Below are 13,321 nucleotides of genomic sequence, written 5' to 3' on the forward strand. Positions count from 1 at the left end.
GAGTAGTGACTACCAGAAAGTTCACTCAATTGCTTTCAGAATCACTCTTTAGATCCTTCAAAGGCCATGATGTCCCACCATCTTTACGAGCAGCTGAAAGCAGAGGACATATATAAATAAATGTCTGTACTTGTCATTATGATGCATCTGGTTCCATTGGCCTTGGGCTATGGTGTTTCTTTCTTTTTTTTTTTTTTATCAAACTGATGTACAGAGAGGTTACAGTTTCATACGTTAGGCATTGGATACATTTCTTGTACTGTTTTGTTACATCGTCCCTCATTAATTTTTTAGTTTTTTTTTTCTTTTCTTTGCCAGTCTTGGGCCTTGGACTCAGGGCCTGAGCACTGTCCCCGACTTCTTTCTGCTCAAGGCTAGCACTCTGCCACTTGAGCCACAGCGCCACCTCTGGCCGTTTTCTATCTATGTGGTGCTGGGGAATCGAACCCAGGGCTTCATGTATACAAGGCAAGCACTCTTGCCACTAGGCCATATTCCCAACCCCGGGCTATGGTGTTTCTGAGGTTGTATTTTTTGTCCCTTCCCCACATCTATTCTTTCTAGGTCAAGTTCAAAGTTCTCATGGAAATCAGTCTATTTTTTTCTGAGACTTGCATGATTAATTCATAAATAATTATGTAAAAGTGATTGACAATAGTCTTTGAAACCCTTTGACTCACTTTCCTCTTCACAAGTTATGTATAAGCTTATTTATAACATACATGTGATAACTATATGACATATATATGGAGAAAGATGGAAGATTTTTCTTCTTATGCACACATACATGTACATATGTACATATATATACACACATAGAGAGAGGTTAAAGCTGGAAATCTATATACACATACCACATGTATGCTCTCTCTCTATATATATAGCAAATATTTAGGGAGACACTGAAAATCTCTGTAAATACATAGCATATATTCTATATATAGACAAACATATTTTAGGATATATGATACGGAGTGGAACAGTAGAATATCTCTATATAAACTACATATTATATAAACAAGCTACACATTATATATAGAGAGAAGCTAAAAATCTGTGCATATGTATATCTATATATCTGTCCACATATATGTATCTATAGCTATATAAGAGAACAGATACATACATCTACACAGACATTTTTAGCTTTTCTCAAAAAATTCTTAATGTTATTATAAGCAGAGTAAAAACTTTTTAGTTAATGTTACTATAAACAGAGTAGGAGTAGGTTAGGCTAAACTTCCTTTGCATGGAAACAAATTTTCTAGTAAATTAAAATCTAGCTATTTCCATTAGCTAGCTGTACCACAGGGCATCCATTACATGTCAATACATTCGTATACAATCATAATAAAAACATCCCTATCCACAAGCTCATTTTAATTTCTTTCCACAAATCACAATTATTATAAATCTCAGGAAGTGGGGCCTACCGAACAGATGGGGCATTAGTGTCTTAATTCTTGATTTTTGGTCTAGTAAATCCTTCTGTTTCATATCCTTTCCCCAAATCCTGCTGCCATTCAGGGCATGAGGAATAATGTTGTAAACGCTGCTTTAATGTTAGAATTATTTTTTGTTTTACAATTTCAAACAGATATTTGAATGTAGACGTCCAACAGGCTAATAAGACCACATTAGACTTCAAATATTTTAAACCAGCCATGCCATAATTATGCCAGAAGATGCTGAATTAACTCCATTCATTTCTTGGAACCAATATACTTATTATTTTTTATGTCTGATAAGTAATCTTTCTAAATTGATTCTCTAACTCAGATCTCTTTTTGCTCCCTGCTTGATACTTCAAGCATTACAGATTGAATATCTATTTCTTCCATTTACCTTGAAAAAGAAAAATAGTAAATATACATGCCTACAGTTTAAAATGAGTTTATGGCAATAAACATACATAATAAACATATACTTTAAGTTTATAAAAAAAAGATAATCACATCTTAAATGCCTTAATTTTGCCATAAAAATAAAGAGTAAATGTTTCTCCATCAAGTCATGTAGCAGAGAGCAATTTAAAATATCAAATCTAACATTATGCTAAAATTGTAGCACATTGTTTTCTCACGTTTCTAACACTACATCACGGACTTCAAGCTTCTGATTGAATCTACAGAGCTAATAATAATTTTTAGAAAACCTTCCTCAGTTTGGAAATTTACTGATACTTTATCAATATTTATTATTATTATTATTGTTATTATTATTATTATTATTATTATTGTCAACCATAGAGCTTGAACTCAGGGCCTGGGCACTGTCCCTGAGCTTTTTCCACTCAAGGCTAGCATTCTGTTGCTTTGAGTCACAGCGCCACTTCCTGTTTTCTGGTGGTTCATTGGAGATAAGAGTCCTTTCCTGCAAAGGCTGGCTTTGAACTGTGATCCTCAGATCTCAGCCTCCTAAGTAGCTAGGATTACAGGCGTGAGCCACTGGTGCTCAGCTTTTTAGTCGATATTTTTTAAATAAATTATCGCTCCTGCCACCACTTTATTATACTTTCCTAATTCTGAATCAATGCACATTTACTTGCTTGAGTTGATGGGCTCGTTATCCATGAAAAGAAATTTCTGCAAGACAGTGGGTGCATCTGGGTGACATTTGGGTTACCGGTAAACTGAAAAATTCCCACAGGGATTAAAACTGTATAGTCACTTATATAATTATTAAGTAATCTCTGGTTCCCGTATACAGACGATAGGTTGGGGTGGGTTCTCTGACATCCTATGGAGAAAACAACAGTGCTGCAGATGACTCCTGAGGAGAGTCTGTGTTTGATCGCAGTAGGGAATGATGGATTGTGTGTATGCTATGCTTGGCTGTGGCTGTCCACTTGTGCTCTCTTCCTGGATTGGGCTCTATGCAAAATACTATGACTAAGAAACATGTAGTGAGAATTATTTTTCTTCTTGGAACATGGTATAAATAAGAATACAGCCCTAGAATTAAGGTGGTCTAAAGAAGTAACTTGTCCTAGTAACTTGCCTGTTGATTGGCAATTCTATGTGTTGGGTTTGTTTGTTTGTTTTTTTAAGTACAATGTGGATACCCTCAGTCTTGGGTTTATACAAACAGGCTACATAAATAGTGCACTAAGTGCTGGAGGAATAAGAAATTCACGGGGAGAAGAGACAAAGGGAAATTTCCATTCATTAGATACCTTTTAGGTGCCATACAAGATAGCTAAGTGATTAACATTTGCTTTCCCATGGAATGCCACAAATAGAATACGAGGTCTTATTATAGAAAATGTCAAAAAATGAGATGGAGGAAAGCTGAGGCTGTAGACACGGCACACAGTTATGTGCGGATGGCTTCTGGAATAACTCCCATTCACGCTTAACCACTTGCTAGACCATGAGAAAAACACGACATATTGGGGAAGCTCCACCAGTGCGGGTGCAGTCAACCAACTCTCATGTCCATTGGAATGCCAAACTCTGATGGCTCAATAGGAAGGGATTTTGTTTGTATTTTTACATTCATCAGGTCTCTCAGTGCATAGAAATACCAAATTATGCTTCTAATCTTAACTAATAATTTATCCAAGCTACCCAGATGACAAAAGTGTCTAGATTAACATACAAAAGTATTCTATTTTTTATTATTACCTTTAAATAGTTGTACCTAGGAGTCAAATAATCTTAAATTACAACTATTTTCCCCTTTTTTCCAACGAATCTTTTACTTCATGTCAATTATTTTAAAATGACCATTTTTCAAATACATCGTTTAGTTCATGGAATGATGGTTTGAGTTATATCTACTGGGAACTAGAAAACTAGTTTAATGATTGTAATGAAATATTCCATAAATATAAATCTTCATAGGTATGTATATGTTCAAATATAACACCTATATGTATCACTGTATATGGTGACCATGTTACACAGTATAGCAACGTTAAGACATTCTGTCAATGCATGCATCTGAGCCATGAATGTATTTTTTATTCTAGGTTTTGGATGCAGCTTATTATTTTTATTATTATTCCTTATTCCTTTCCCTTAACCCATATTATTTGTTAAATGTCACAAAGCTGCACTGAATAAAGGAGAACACTCTTGCTATTTTTTCCCCAATTGGTTCACATGTAGTTGGAGAAGTAAAAACATTTTTCTATTGAATAGAATCAGCACTGCTTCTTCAATTAGGTCAGGGCTTCCTGCCATTTAAAATTGACAGGAAAAGCAAAATGTACCAGACTGAGCACTAGATGTAGAGCTATTAGGCCTCCCCAGGATTTCTGGTCCCAGGTTTGACCTCAAATGCCTTCTGCCAAAAACTAGTAACTATTAGGAGGGTCTTGGCTCCTGGCTTCATGAGACAGAAGGAAAATAACAAAAATCTGAGTTACAGGAGTAAATCTCACACTCCTGAGGCTGGACAGGCTAGATCACCATCAAAGAAGAAAAATAAAAGGGCATGCCATGGATAAATATCCAGAGACAAGTTTTGTGTGGCATACGACTGGTATAGAAATGGCAAAGCGTAGGTAGAAAACAAATGAGAAAGATTTTACTATAGACTCATAACCTCATACTGTACGGAGTCAGTGCAAAAACATGGAAAAGAGATTGAGCGGAGAAGTCCAAAGGTTGGGATTGCCATTTTACACGGACATTTCATAGCTGGGTGGCTTTAGGCAAGTCTTTTGATCTCTCCTATAACTTATGGCATGATTTGTAAAATGAGGGATATTAGACTCTTTCTTACATTGGGTTATTTTGATAATTAAACAGAATGGCTTATGCCTAGTGGTCAGTGTGTCACTTGTGCCCAGTTAGTGTTTCAACAATGACTTCAAGGTCGCACACAATGAGATTTGCTCTGAGCTTATATATATATATATATATATATATATATATATATATATATAACAATTTGAACAACTACGTAAAATATTCACGATCACAGGACAACTTCAGTTATTTTCTCACCCCTAATTTCCTAGATTTCATTCTCTGATCATGTATGATTATGCCAATAACATCGGAGACAGGAAACAAGAAACGTACTCAGAATACCCACGACTGCTTTAGGCGTTTGCTGGGTTATCAATACTTCCGAGGCCTTCCTTTAGCTTACTTACAAAATGGATGCCCCAAAGCAAATAACCGACGGGCCGTTGCATCCGCACGTGGATAGCTGGTAACTGGGCACCTCTGACTCCCTGCGGTGATATCCGCGAGGGCTGGCGCTGCCCTGGAATCCGGCAGGGCTTTCACTCACACGTGCAGGGGAGCCGCACGCGCGCTTCCCGGCTCGCTCTAGTGCCCGACACTGACGTGCAAAGGAGGGGCGTCGTGGGGACTGCACTTGCCTAATCACACCCGGAGGGACGTGGCGGGGTGACGTCGGCTCCGGAACCCGAGGCTTCCCACCTGTAGTAGAGACGGCGAGGGGGAGTTGGGACGATCTGGTCAGGGGGGGACGGCGAGCCCCGGGCTGACTTGGGGTGAGTCGTGCGCCCCGGGGGGCCCAGCCTCACGAGGGCGGGCGGGGTGCGCTCGCTCTCGCACCTGCCCTGGTGGACGGTGGGGCGGGGACTCGGGGTCCTGGGCACCCTCGGCCTTGGGCGGGGGCCGGCGTGGGTGGCCCCGTTAGCCCAGGGCCTGGGGGACCGGGGCGGCGTCGAGGGGAGCTCGGACGGCACCCACTGGGCTCCCCGCGCGCAGCGGGGCGCAGGGCCGGGCGGAAGGGACCGCTCCCCGGCTGGGGTGGGGTGGGGTGGGGTTCGGCTCCACACGGCCGTTCACAAAACCCACGCGGGGGCCCCGTCAGGCCCGCACCAGTGAGATCGCACTTGGGGCCCATCGGGGCGCGCACGCCCCTTTTAAGTGCACAGTGGTTCTCGGGTGGGGGGGTCCACGGGTGGGGGGAGGGCAGGGGGGAGGGAGGGGCGGAGCAGAGAGCGAGGGTTCCTTCTGACATGGAAGTCCCCCCCCACCCCCCGGTCCTAGTCCACGAATGGGCGGGTTGGAGGCGCGGGGAGGGGGGTGGAGAGGTGGTTAAGGGAGGCGGGGCGGGCGGGGCGGGGCGGTTCCCCCCCCCCAAAGATCAACCCCGGCCACCGCCACCCCCCCCCAGCGGAGCGCCCCCCCCACCCCCGGCGGCCAGGCGCGTCCCCCGAGCCGGGGGCGGGGAAGGGAGGGGTGGGCGGCGGCCACGCGCTCCCGGGGCCGCCAAGTGCGAAGCCCTCGGCGCCCGGCCGGCCCCGTGACGGGGGTGGTGGAGGGGGGGGGGCCCCCGTGGCCCTGCGCGTGTGCGGGCGCCGGCGAGACCCAGACAGGGCGGCGGGCGGCGCGCGCGCCCCGGGCCCCGCACGTGCGCCCCGCACCCGCGCGCCCGGCTGGCGCCCCCTCCCCGCCCAGGGCCCCGCCGCGCCCACACCCAGGGCCCCTCCCCGCACCCCCACCGTCGCCGGGGCGCACCTTCCGCGCGCGAGCTCCTACACGGCAAGTGTGCACCGAGCCCCGGCGGCGTGCGTGCGTGATCTCCGAGGGCCCCCTCCCCGCCCGTCCCCACGCCCGGGAGGGGGGCGGGGGGCGGCGGTGTCCTCGCCGCAGATCGAGGACGGGGGGTTGGAGCGGCGGCTGGGGAGCGGGGACGCGGGGCTCGGGGCTCGGGGCGCGCGGGGCGGCGAAGGAAACATGGGCGGATTGGTCTCCGGCCCGCGCGGCGCGGCGGGTGCCACCTTCCTTTCTAAAATAAAACCCCCGGCATGAAGTCACCGCCTATTCCACATCCGGTCTGCCCCGGGACGCGCCGCTCCCGTCTCGGTACAGCCAGGGCTTTGTTGTGTGGCTGCAGCTCGGAGCCGGCGAGGGAGGCGACTCGGAACCCGGGCGCGAGCTCGCCGGGTCCATGATGGCTCAGCCCGAGTGACGGGAGGCCGGGCGAGGACGCTGCGCTCCGCTCCGCTCCGCCCGGCTCCGCTCCGCCCGGCCCCGCTCCGCCCGGCCCCGCTCCGCTCCGCACCGCACCGCTCCGCCCGGCCCCGCTCCGCTCCGCCCGGCCCCGCTCCGCACCGCTCCGCCCGGCCCCGCTCCGCTCCGCCCGCCCGGCGCGCGCGGGGACGCGGGCGCTCCAGACGCCCGGCTCGGCCGCTCGCCCGCACGCTTCGCCCCGCTGCCCGCGATCCGGAGCCCGCGGCGGCCCCGAGGTAAGCGACGCGGGGCCCGGGGCCGGCAGGCGGGCGGGCGGGAGCCGCCGGGGGTTTCGGGGCTGCAGCCCCGGGGAGCGCGTCCTTCCTCGCCTTCCCCCCCCCCCCCCTTCCCGGCCCCCTCCTCTCTCGGGCGCCTCTCAATCCCCCCCCTCCCCCGCGGGTGGGTGGCGACGGGTGGCGGGGGTGATCCTGCCCCTGGGGCCGGGGGGCCCGGGGTGAGCTCGGGAGGGAGGGGCGGGCGGGGGGGCCTCGCCGAAAGTTGGGGCGCGCGGCGCGGGGCGCGGAGGGAGAGAACCTGTCTGCAGGTCCGGGGCGGGCGGGCGGGCGGGGAGGAGGCGCCGTCGCGCCCCGGCGGGGAGCCCGAGCCCTCGCGTGCCGGGGGCCCCCCGGGCCCCCCGCGCCCGCCGGGCTCCCCGCCGGGGTCCCTCCTCCCCTTCCCGGTGGGAGAGGGGGAGCCGCGGGCGTCTGGACGGGAGAGGCGGAAGGTGGAGAGAGGCGGGAGGCGAGCTCAGCGTTGCTGTTCAACTGTTATGTTTGTATTTGCAAGAAACTTTCTTACTTAACAACTCAAGTGCCATGATGGGTTTGTGGGGTTTGGTTCCCACCCCCCCACCCCCATTTTAAAATATCAGAGGAGGGCAAAAGCCTCGCCTTGGGGTTTGGTTTGTTTATCCCTTCAGACTCCCCCCCACCTTTCTTTTTTTTTATTATGAAGAGCAACAAAATTAATAAGGCCGAGAGAAGTTACCTCCCTTCCTAGCAGAGGTGAGGGATTCATGAAAGGGCGAAGACCGATCGTGCCGTTTAGATGCGAGGCAGGACTGTGGGGAGATCTGTCCGGGAACCCTGCCCCAGCCGCCCCGCCGCGCAGCCCGCGGCTCCCGGCCTCCCAGCGCTTCCTTCGCAGCGCATTCATCACGTTGCTTCGCTTACAGGCCTGTTTGGAACGTGTTGGTTTTCTTTCTGGAACTGATTTCAATGATCCCGGAGAGTGTGGAATGCGTTCTCTGATGTAGTTAAAGGCATACCACCCGCAAACCACAGGGCGCTTCATGAAAATGGGCTTTAAAAAAAATCTCTGCAACCCCAGCCATCATGGACCCCCGCTAAGGAGTACGGATTCAAGAAGGTGCTAACCAGGACCTTTCTTATGGGTCTCATCCTAGTAAGGGAATTACTGTAATGACAGTGTATTCAAGTAAAACGTTGCCTTATCCACTCCTTCACCAGATAGGGCACCGAACTTCACAGAACTAGCTCCACAAATGGGTTCCATACGTTTCTCATTCGGCAACCCCACCATAGTCCTTCATTCCTCCTGCAGCCCAGAGCCAAGTCTAAATTCAACACTCACATAGTGATTGATTGCACTTTACCTAAGAGGGAATGAAGCTCCCCTTCTCCATGCAAAGCAGAGCACTCCAGACTCCATCTGTTCAGAGGAAACAGTTTCTAGCAGCAACCTGGCAGAACTGGAGAGGACTTAAGAGCTATGTGGGCATGCTTGTGTGCATCTGTGCATGTGTTTCTGTGCAAGTGTGTGTCTCTGTGTGTGTTTCTTTGTATGTAAGACAGATCTGCACATGGCCTGCCTGTAAAGTATGGCCTTTACACTCAGAGACACATTAGGGAGCATATTTAACAAGGCAATCACAGGCACCACACAGAAGCACGACTTTGGCATTCAACAGTGTGTTTCCAATGGTCTTTATAAGGAGATAAATACAGTTGCTTCTGCGATCAAGGTACATGCAGAATTCAGAGCTGACGGCAGCGAACAGCCCACCACAAACACCTTCTCCCCCCGTTCCAAACACTAGCTTAAAAGAAGGTCACTGCGGAGTTCAGATGCGGGGACTCAAATCAGGAAGGTCATCCTTTTCAGATGCTAGACAACAGGAAGAAAAGAAATGACATTCTAACCAAAAATACAAAGCCTAGGGAAAGCAACTCACATTTGTTGTTGTTGGTTTTTAATGTTGAGCAATACTGTCACCTAAAAGCATTTCGACTTGGTCTTCTTTTAACAGGAGCAATTAAAATACGAGTGGATTTCTCAATGGAGGGGTGGAAGGTGCAGGTCCCCATGAAGGGACCAGGTCTCTGTCCCGTCCAGTGAGGTATCAGGTTCCAGTGAGGTCACTTCCTGACTTCAAAGCTCTCCTCTGAACCGCCTCAGTCAGCCCTAGTGGCTATATAACCTGATGTGCCTCGCAAGACACATTGATCTCTACTTATTCTACTTTTCAGCTGCTGAAGCCGGGGATGAAGAGAAGTCCGCGTCTCTCTGACTATCTCTGGGCCTGGACCCTCTTTCTGAGCACCCTGACTGGAAGAAGGTGGGGGCAGTTTCTCTTAAATTTGCATGAGAATTTGAGTAACTTTTCATTTATTCCATCAGGGGGAAGAAGAAATTAGCCATGGATGAATTCATGACTAAGGGGAATTCGACAAACTTAACTGCAATAAAATTCCAGCTAAGCATTCAGTGACTAAAGTTTAAATAATAGTATAAAAAATCATTTTCTTTCTACCTTAGAAGACACTTAACAAGCCTTTGCTGGGAAATGTATTGATTTAACATTTAAGTGTTAAATGGAACTTTTCACTGTTCAATTGTAATTGAACAAAACATGCTGTTTTCTAATTTATGGAAAAAAGTTACTTCGATTAATGTCTGCATACCTCGTATACTGCTTTTCCAACCAGAAAACTTCTGGCTAGTTGTAGAGATCATTGAGTGGCTTGCAAATCTTTATGGAAGTAGAAAGTTTAAGATAATATTTGCAGGTTGAACGTCATGCTATTATAATTGCCTCTGAATCTTATGTTTACAAACCATTATTGACACAAACAATAGATGTAGAATATATGAGACTCATATTTAGAAATCATCTCTATTTAAGCTACCCAGAAAAGTGAATGAGAAAAATGTGTACGTTGAAGCACATCTGAAATATTTCTTAATGATCTAATCAAGACTAGACGATATATGCATTATAATGGTCAAATATGAAAGACTATTTTTCATCCACTTAATATTTATCATGTAGTCTATTCTCGTAGCCTGTACGGACAATCTGTACGTTGAGGAGATTGTCAGTCACTGACATCCTTCCATAATAAAGGGAAGTAAACTCTTACCCTTAAGATAAAGAGGCGGAATAACTCGGAAAGCTGCAGGTTTGAGAGGGGTTTCTTAAAGCTGAGAAGTTGTCTATTGTTATTTTCAATATTATACATTGTAACTATGTAACGAGTGGGTCATATATCAGTGGCAGATACTCCTAATTTGAGGAGTTAAGTGATCTTCAGTGCTTCTGAAACACTGTATGAAGTGTTACGATTGTAATGACCTGTAGGTGGAGGTAGCGATCAGTGTTTTATTAAACCGTGCTTCATGTGGACTCAAAATCAGGTATTGCAAATGACATTTCTTTTCGAAATTTATATTCATTTTAGAACACTCTATCCTGGCATGAGTGCTGGTTCCCAAATGAATAATCTTGAGCTTTTTCCAAGGGTTCAATGGCAATTACAATGTGACATAGTATATGAAAAATAAAAACGAGGAAGAATCTGATTAGGAAATCATAGAAGAGAAAGGGTTTTTTTTTTTCCACATGTGATGGAAGAACTGGTTTCCTTGGGGGCAGAAGGGACGAACTTTTAGCGTTTGGGTCAAAATGTCAATTGGCAAAAGCAACATTGAAACAACAAAAATAGAGCGAGGCAGTTCTTGAATTTGACATAAGTTGTGAAAATAAAGGATACGCAGGTGAAGGTAATAGGCACCCTCTACTATAAGGATTGTATTAATAATTGAGTAATTTTGCCTGTCACCCCATTTCACCTCTTCTCCCCTCCCTTTCCTATTGCCATCTGCCTTTTCGAGTTCCTTTTTAGAAGTTCCTTAGGCCTTAAGGTGTCCTAGTATTTCCCTTCCACCTTTATCAATGTGACCTTCCAATATCCTTCAAAATGCCTGCATGGCAGTTGGTTTTGGTGACAATGAGTTTGTATAAATAATCACATTCAGAAAACTATTTTTTGCTTTACTGCTGTCATCTGCCAATGAGACGTACTGGAAGTCACAGAACTGAAAATCTGAGTTTTTGAAAAATAGCAAGATGTTCAATTTTCACAAAGAGTAAACCCTCCATCTGTGTGACATTAACGTTAAGTTTAGGAGAATGAAAAAAAAATGCTTCATAGAAATACAGTCCATATAGTCAATGTTATTCAGAGCTTTTAGTCATAAACTTATTACATGAACACTGCATCTTAAAAATGCATTTTGCCAATATAATATTAGTTACTTGCAGGACAGTATTTCTGAAATGATAGTTGATCGTTTTTCTCGTTCCCACCAAATAAGTGAATTCTAATTTAAAACAATATAGTTTCTCTTGTACTTATCAACTATAGAAGCACACGAGAGGAAAGCAAAAAGTGTTCTGAATAGAAAATGGAAAGTTACAGATAATGTGGCACTTTCTTAGTTGACACCCTGCATGCTTTAAATTCAAGGTCAGAGCTGTCATTGAAATCTATCACTGAGTGTGATCCATCCTAAGATAGAAAATGCTTCTCTCAAAGGATTTTGGAAGTGTCATGCTAATCATTACATAAAATACCATTCCATGAGCAAAGATAGATAGTATTAAGATTGATATAGGAAACACACTATATTTAAACTCACTCTGAAGTTTGAAAATGAAAGACTAATAAGATATATAAGCTACATCCTCAAATGAAATATTTAGATATGAATCACCTTGTTGTTTTTTTTTTTAATTTAGAAGGATAGTAATGAAGTCTCAAGTACAAGCTGAACAAAGCTGAGTTCCAGGTCAAGCTTTGCTCATAAATGTTGTCTTACAACAAAACTGTGCTACAGTTTAGTGAAGCATTAACTTCAGCTTTTCCAAAGACTATTATGCCTAAATCCAGAGAGGACAGACATTAAATCAACTAGAGATTTGAACAACTTTTAAAAATTGCATCATAAATCTTAAGGTGAATGGGAATGTTCACCTTGATTAAAATATAATTAACCCAAGAAAGAAGTTTTGAATACGTCTTTCTTAAATATCATATCAAAACATCAACAACCAAAGTCCAGATCTATAGGAGGAAATGGATGAAGGAAGGGATGTTGTTAGAAGAGAAGTTAAGCTTCTGCTAAATGTTAATTGAAAGCAAACTCATTATTTCCATAACTCCCTTCTACGTAGGTATTTTTCAAACTTTGGCTTCTGTTAGCACGCGTTGACATTCTTGTTGTTACAGAGAAGATTTGTATCACAGCACAATGAACGTGTGGAGAACTGAGAAGTCAGTTCTCAGTATGAGTAGAACTCATGTCTTATGATATTCCTCCCATATTTAGATAATAGAAAAAAAGAGTTATCATGAATAAAGATGAAATGCCAACAGTTACACTATGGATTTTTGTTTTAATTCACCAGAAGGAATTTTCAAAGGCTCAATAGGAAAGCAAGTAGGGAAAATCGAAGGAAGATTTTAACTAAAAGTAGGTTTTTGTAAAAATGTATAATTTAGTCCTTGCTTCTCTTTATGCTGTTCACAGCTATGGACAGCCCTCGTTACAAGATGAGCTTAAAGACAATACCACTGTCTTCACCAGGATTTTGGACCGACTCTTAGATGGTTATGACAATCGCCTGAGACCAGGATTGGGAGGTAAGCCGTATTTTTGTTTTAGAGGATAATATTAAATCATTATGATGACAGCCTTGCTTTCCTGTTAAATGGTAATGAGGATAGTAGCATGTAGTTTAATAATTAATCGTACTTTTAACAGATAGTTAATGTTAATTCAAGTTGCTGATATTTTATGCACCTATTGAAATGGATTAAGAGAGAAATACACAGTTTTCATCTGGATGTGCAAGAGGCTACATTTACTTGCTTTGTGTCTAATAATTTGATTATGCAGGATGATAATGGGGACAACATTCTCGTTTCCAGACTATCAACTCTGTTTACACAGAATTCCAACAGGGTATTTCTGATTCTATTGCTTCAAACATTTATTTTAGTAGATTACATATCGATCTACCAGTTTCTGTGAAATTACCGTCACCTCTAGGATCAAAGGTGAATTAGAGAGAT

General features: G+C 45.1%; 1 protein-coding gene across 1 annotated transcript in view; it reads left to right on the forward strand.

Moving 5' to 3' along the window:
• The first annotated feature begins 7,101 nt into the window (after positions 1 to 7,101).
• The window catches only part of Gabra1 (gamma-aminobutyric acid type A receptor subunit alpha1), a 47,626-nt gene continuing 41,406 nt past the window's right edge, over positions 7,102 to 13,321 (forward strand). Inside the window, exons 1-3 of the mRNA XM_048334249.1 lie at positions 7,102 to 7,180; positions 9,434 to 9,522; positions 12,777 to 12,889. Coding sequence (XP_048190206.1) covers positions 9,449 to 9,522; positions 12,777 to 12,889 — 187 coding nt within the window. The 5' untranslated portion in view covers positions 7,102 to 7,180; positions 9,434 to 9,448. The remainder of the gene's footprint in view (positions 7,181 to 9,433; positions 9,523 to 12,776; positions 12,890 to 13,321) is intronic.

Source organism: Perognathus longimembris, chromosome 25 (assembly GCF_023159225.1).
Source record: "Perognathus longimembris pacificus isolate PPM17 chromosome 25, ASM2315922v1, whole genome shotgun sequence".
NCBI classification, from domain to species: Eukaryota; Metazoa; Chordata; class Mammalia; order Rodentia; family Heteromyidae; genus Perognathus; species Perognathus longimembris.